Source organism: Lissotriton helveticus, chromosome 6, assembly GCF_964261635.1.
Source record: "Lissotriton helveticus chromosome 6, aLisHel1.1, whole genome shotgun sequence".
Classification (NCBI taxonomy): domain Eukaryota; kingdom Metazoa; phylum Chordata; class Amphibia; order Caudata; family Salamandridae; genus Lissotriton; species Lissotriton helveticus.
The window spans coordinates 1278581081-1278588425 of NC_136067.1; the positions used below are offsets into that span (position 1 = coordinate 1278581081).

The 7345-nt window shown below is 46.9% G+C and overlaps 1 protein-coding gene across 2 annotated transcripts in view; it reads left to right on the forward strand.

Moving 5' to 3' along the window:
- Positions 1-4408: 4408 nt before the first annotated feature.
- Positions 4409-7345, forward strand: part of ATL2 (atlastin GTPase 2) — a 614707-nt gene continuing 611770 nt past the window's right edge. For both annotated transcript variants that reach the window (XM_078649021.1, XM_078649023.1), the window contains exon 1: positions 4409-4560. In XM_078649021.1, the coding sequence (XP_078505147.1) occupies positions 4470-4560 (91 nt within the window). In that variant the 5' untranslated portion in view covers positions 4409-4469. The remainder of the gene's footprint in view (positions 4561-7345) is intronic.

Below are 7345 nucleotides of genomic sequence, written 5' to 3' on the forward strand. Positions count from 1 at the left end.
GAGGGCCCCTTGACTACAGAGAAATGTTTGCAGATAGAGGGTGATAAGCCTGCGCCTCCTACAGCGCCCTCTTTCAGTGTACCGACTCCTTCGGGTTTCCCCATGTTTTTCTTAATGGCCCACAAGTCCTGTTTACCTTTAGGAAGGAGATCCACTTTTTCAGATTTTTCCATGTCTCCTTGAATCCCGCTTGGACCCAATCAATCAGCGCTGTGCAACCCCCGGCTGCAGCTGAAAAGCCCACTATGCAGCAGCAGGTCAATCGGACCGTTGCAGAGATCGAAACTCGGATTTTTGTCAACCCGCTGCACGGATCCCGTTCTGAGGCTCTGGGTGTTTCGTCCACAGACATCTACGTTGAAGGTCAGCGTTGTAGGTCAGCTAACCGACCGTCCACTGCTGATGTTCCCAACATGCGGCGTGGCGATTGGAAAGGATGGTGCTCACACTAGCGCCATATCTGCTCTTCAGCAAATCTCTTCAGTGAATTTCTAAGGGTTTTTTCATTCTATTTCCTAACTATAAAATCCCTCTAACCTTCGTTTTTTTCAGTGAATATATATATAAATTTGTATATATATATATATATATATATATATATATAAAATATAATATATATATATATATATATATATATATATATATATTACCAAAAAGAGTTCCATTTACCGGGGGCTATGACCCTGCAGGGCGGGCTCAAGAAAGCAGGAATGGAGATCCTGCCGTTAAGTTCCTCACAAAATACAACAGAGCCCAACTTCGTCTTACAGCCGGAAGCCGACTTTATTAGTCTCGAGCAAAGCAGCAAGGGACACACTTTAAATAGTCCTGACGCGTTTCGGCGATACTCCGCCTTCATCTTAGGTAGGTGTGTCCTTGATTGTTTCCAAGTGGACTTGGTCCCACAGCATGCTGAACTGCGGGTCCCAGCATGCACCAGGTGGGTATCCGTGAGTCTGTACCGGGCTTATGTCTTTCATGCTCAATAGCGTTCATGCACCTAGTATAAAATACTCATGCCAACACGATGGTACAGTATTGCTCCTTTAAGTCAGTGCTTTACAATTATGTTGCCAAGTGCTTAAGCGTTCGCTGCAGTGTTCCCAAAATTAAGCGTTCCTGCAACGAAATTGCAGGAGAACGGACAACGCCCTTCTCCTCTCCCTTTCTCCAAAACGAATACCACATAGCCAAGGAAATCCAAGTGCGGCTGGTATCGTTGCAAGTGGGTCCTCCCCCTCCACCAAAATTACCAAAAAGTTACATTTACCGGGGGCTATGACCATATATATATATATATATATATATATATATATATATGTGTGTTAATTTCATTTTATTTTGCTCTAAAAAAAAAACCATCCCCTCAATAATTGTCCAATCCCTCCTCTCCCTGACCTGACTTATCCCAAACCTTTTTTCCTACTATAATCTCCCAAGCATACCTCAAACATCTGCCTCCTTTTTAGGTCTCGCCTGAGACAGCGCATGCGCTGTCTCTTTGAGACATTTAGTAAGTAGCTTTTAAAAGTGCCACCAGAGGCTTTTGCTGGCCTCCAGCTTGCGTTCAAGAGCTCGGGCACGTGCACAGCTGCCATCTGTGTTTTTATTGCTGTAATCAGGCTCCTCTGCTTGCACTACCCCCTCCCTCCTGGTCAGCTTCATTTATGTCTTCTATCTCTGTGAATCATGCTCCTCTGCTCGCACTCCCCCCTCCCTTCTCCCCCTCCCTCTTCGTCAGTTTCATTTGTGTCTTCTATAGCTGTGAATGCTCATCTGCTCGCACTCCCTCCTCCCATCTCCCCTTCCCTCTTCGTCAGTTTCATTTGTTTCTTCTATTGCTGTGAATGCTCCTGCTTCCACCAGGCACACACACCATCAGCCATCAGTACACGCTTTCACCAGGCACACACACCACCAGTCGTCAGTGCACGCTTCCACCAGGCACACACCACCAGCCGTCAGTGCACGCTTCCACCAGGCACACACACCACCAGCTGTCAGTGCACGCTTCCAACAGGCAAAACACCACCAGCCGTCAGTGCACGCTTCCACCAGGCACAAACACCACCAGCCGTCAGTGCACGCTTCTACCAGGCACACACACCACCAGCCGTCAGTGCACGCTTCCACCAGGCACACACACACCACCAGCCGTCAGTGCACGCTTCCACCGGGCATACACACCACCAGTCGTCAGTGCACGCTTCCACCAGGCACACATCCACCACCAGCTGTCAGTGCACGCTTCCACCGGGCACACACACCACCAGCCGTCGGTGCACGCTCCCACCGGGCACACACACCACTAGCCATCGGTGCATGCTTCCACTGGGCACACACACCACCAGCCGTCGGTGCACGCTTCCACCGGGCACACACACCACCAGCCGTCAGTGCACGCTTCCACCAGGCACACACACACCACCAGCCGTCAGTGCACGCTTCCACCGGGCATACACACCACCAGTCGTCAGTGCACGCTTCCACCAGGCACACATCCACCACCAGCTGTCAGTGCACGCTTCCACCGGGCACACACACCACCAGCTGTCGGTGCACGCTCCCACCGGGCACACACACCACTAGCCATCGGTGCATGCTTCCACTGGGCACACACACCACCAGCCGTCGGTGCACGCTTCCACCGGGCACACACACCACCAGCCGTCAGTGCACACTTTCACCAGGCACACACACACCACCAGCCGTCGGTGCATGCTTTCACCGGGCACACACACCACCAGCCGTCAGTGCACGCTTCCACTGGGCACACACACCACCAGCCGTCAGTGCACGCTTCCACCGGGCACACACACCACCAGCCATCAGTGCACGCTTCCACTAGGCAAACACACCACCAGCCGTCAGTGCACACTTTCACCAGCCGTCAGTGCAGCTTTCACTAGGCACACACCCCACCAGCCGTCAGTGCAGCAGGCAGGCTCTTCTCAGAGTTTCTTGGTAAATATGTGTTCGATGCCTGGGAGGGCGTGGGTAGAGTTTCCTTAAACCATGCTGAGTATGCAGGTGCAGTACATGAACTCCTGTGTGAGTGAGTCATGCTGCCTGGGGCTCACTCACTCCACACTTGTAAATTGCGCCTGCACTAGGCTTTTTCTCATTTGCAAAGTTTGGCGCATGCGCACAGCTAGGCAGCCCCCACACCCCGGGAGTGACTGCTTCCTATAACCAGAATGGAAACAACATTCGGAGCAATGAAAACAAGTTAATTTGATGCAAAGAACTGTTAACAAAAACCATGTCCAGCTATTGTAGACCTGGCAACTTAAATCAGCAACAAAAAACAAACATGCATTGGCATAGCCAAATGGTCTCGCTTTTTGGACCCTAGAAGTATTTAGTTATGCAGCAGAATATCCTTGGTGCAACAACACCAACTGTTGCATGGCTAAACACTTATAAGGTCCCAAATGCGAGACCTAAAGGCTATGTCAATGCTTGTTAGCCATGCTGCCCAACTAACGGGCACACATGACCACTACATACAAAAACAGCTTACTACTTCCCATTTCAAATCCATTTCCATCATTCTATCCCTACTCTGAACTCCACTGACACTCAAGAAATCAAGAGCACAACTCGAACACAAATAATGCACACGGAACACTAGAACAAAACACTTTAAGTTCCGGGGTAGCTTGCTACTCGCCGCGGAGCGCTTTAACGCCTCGACGGTGGTAGTAAGCGCTATATAAACACAATTTATGAGTACAATTTACGGTCTGATTCTTACATTTTGCCAATGATTGTTATTTTTTAAACTCAAACACCATTAAATGTAGTCTTGTAGAAAGGAGTCCAAAATATATGTAGACGTGATACTAATAAAGATAGTTATACGAGTAATCAATAATCTTCATATGCTTTCTTCCAAGTCACTAACTCCGTCGACTATAATAGTGATATAAATATTCTTTTTGTTCGCCCGAAAACAAATCACTGTGCCTGGTGTATTTGAAAGCAGAGCTTGGTTATGCGGGCTATGCCCTAGCATTACGGCCCATCACCCCATACTTTATTTGCCCTTGATCTTTGTGGTTGCCTGGGCCACGGGCTCTTATTGTCCAAATGGGCGGCTTTTGGACTCAGATTATACCTATAACAAATAAAAAAGGTTTCCAGGTGTGAAGCTGCTTTAATTGCAATCACCGGATTTTCCAGATTGGTAAGGCGCGAGACGGCATTCCAAATTCAAACTTCACACCCAAATGAGTCATTATTGGGTGCCTCTAGTCTATCTTTCGCCTCCACCCGGCTTCTTCTACACGTTCCCGCGCGGCCATCCTCAGGTCAAGGTGAAGGTGTTGGAGCCGGCGGGCGACTGGACCCGGCGACTTGAAACAGCGGCGGCAGCAGTGCGGCGCTCCGTAAGGCTCAGGGAGCAGGGGACGGCCTACTTCTGACGTCAGTGTGAGGAGTTTAATTTTAAAACAGAAAAAAGCAAGATGGCGGAGGGCAGCGCGCTGAGGCACCGCTCGGGATCTGGCCGCCAGGGTGTCCAGGCCAATCACTTGATGGACGAATATCAGCCTGAAGGTGAGGTTTCCCCTGCTAAGGGCGCGACTATCGTCTTACCATTGAATGTGATCAGTGTCTGCCCCAGCTGCGAGGGCACTGTGGTTTTTTTGATACCCCTCCGGACGGAACGTAGTGCGCGCGCTCCTCACCCTTTAGCGGCTACGGTTAGTGCTAGGGCACTGTCCTTCAATAAGAAGGGGAGTGAGAGCGCGCGCGTGTGAAGACCTCGCGCTCACACCTGGGTGCTAGCTCGCGCCCCCTCTTTTTTTCCGCGTTCTTCATTCTTCCACCTGTCATTTAGCCCGCGCTTCTCAGCCCTCTCCTTTCGGTGCTGCCCTGACCCCCACGGGCAGCAACTGTCAGTTGACTTCTCGTTGCCGTCCTGTGCCTTTCGCTTCTGACGCCTGTCATGTAACACCTGTCTCCTTGCTCCAGTTCCTTAATATATAATGGAGGATAGCCTCTTGGTTGGATTGGAGGAGCAGTGGGTGATACCAAGGTTTCTTATCTGGTCTTGCACTCTATAAAAATGCAGCCCAGATTAGCTTTAGTAGTGTCTCGGGTGTTATTTAAATGCTTGTTGATTTAAACATGTATTTTTAAACATCTGTGTTCTTCCAGGCACTGCAATGGGAAGCAGAGCCCGTGAAGTCATGTCAGATTCTTGGCCATATGTTGAGGAATATGTATTTTATTGTTAGTAACTAAATGATGCAAGTTATTGATTATTAAAGCTAAAACATGTAGTAAAAGTGTGGTATAGTGGGGGCAAACCATTATGGTTTAAAAGTATGAAATATGCTCATGTTTAATTCTTAGTTCTACCATTTTTGGGTAGTATTTAAAATGACGGAGACCAGCGTTATAAGTGTATGTGTGTATGTATATATATATATATGTGTGTATATATATATATACTGAAAAAACAAAGGTTAAACTAATATTATGGTTAGGTAAATATATCCGTGACGTCAACGTTGTGAACTAAAAAAAAAAAAATTCATTTATAGTTAGCAGAGCTAACTAACTTGTGTCCTCCCACATGTAGTGCTTATGACCTCACATATTACATCACATGACATTTTCTATGAAATCAGTGGTGACCTCATCCAATGAGTGTGCAAGTTTGTTATGTAGTATACATAGTGGCAGGTAACTACCATATTACTTTTCTACCTAATTTTGTACAACCTGTGTCTAGCTAGTGGGCGCAAGTGTTTAGAAAACACATGTGTTCCTAATGCATTCTAGGTTGTAAAGGTATTGAGCATGTTATAAATCTTTGTATTGAAGAGTAACTGTGTAAGTGACAGTTGACGACTTGTGTTCATTATGTTCCACACAAGTTTTTTAGTACTGCAGAAAAAGTTTCCAGCAGGGCAAAGATTCTTCGTACTACAAACTAAGTATGGTAAGCAATCTTGAGTTATTAGACAGAATCCTCTCAGCATGACAATTTCTACTTAACATAGAGGACTGTCACCAGGAGATAACCTATGTACTTGTTTCGCTTCACAAGATGGACTATCTATAAAGTTTTCACCACAGTACGAAGTCTGCAGGTAGTATAATCTTTAGCACCTTCAGACCTTGGTTATTTTAAGTGAATAGTCGCTCTTCGGTTAAGTTTTGCATAGAGTACACTGTTCTTAGTATATACTTTTTAATACTCTGCGGTGTATTTCTCATAGGAATTTCGCTGCTTGCAAATAGTGTGATACAGAGTAAACTCTCTCCATAGAGTAAACCGTGTGGACAGTACCCACTTTTCTACTTTCCTCCGTTTCTTTTCTCAATGTAGGTACAGTGACAGTCCACGGTTTGATACAGGTCAAAACTGTCTGTAGTAGAACATTAGTTATGTAACAGGGCTTTAGCATCTAGAGGAACTTTGTTTTCCCTGAACAGTTGTATACAGATTGAACATTATTTGCAGGACAGGCTACCGTTACATCTGGGGTTCATAGTCATTGTGAACATGGCTACCCATGAAGAGTGTAGTATGGGGTCAATGTTGCACATAACAAAAGCTTGCTTTACCTATGGGGGTTGGGGGTTGTATGTATGATAGTAGTAATGATGCTTCACATTATTCTGAGGTATTTTGCACTTGCATTCATAGCTGTAATGCTATACCTGTTTAAAGAGCAATGTTTACAAAAGAAGCATGGATGATGTAATGTCATCAGTGTTATTTGAGAGCTCATCAGTGATGTCATAAATGATGTAGAACATGTCATGAGTAATGTAATATGTGAGATTATAAGCAGTACATGGCGGAGGCGATTTATTATAGTTATCTCTACTAACTACAACTGGCATGTGGTGGGTGGTTGGCCACAGGACTTTTATTTTTTTTTTAAATTTAATTAAAGGGGAGGGGACCATGTGCTCAAGACCGGGAGCCTTATTAGGTACTGGTGAGCCCATCCCTACGACCTTTTTATGAATTTTTATTAGAGAAAGGGGAGGGGCTGCATGGCTCCACTCCCTGATCCTTCTTAGGCCCGGGGACCCCATCCTCCAGGGCTACTAGTAATAATATAAGGGAGAGAGGGGCACACCCCTAAAGACAATATATGCCAAGGGGACCCCGCCCCCTGGTGCTGCCCTATGAAAAATGGGTGCACACCTAGGGCACCCATCGTGCTTGTTGAGGGCCACTAGGGGAGCCTCTGCCCTCTGCAGCCCCTGACAGCATCCCACATGTAGTGGGAGCTTGCATTCCTTCTTGGTGGAGAGAGCAGCGACTTATGCTGCTTCCTCTGGGCGGGAGCAACCTTTTGATCTGTTTCTCTACCAA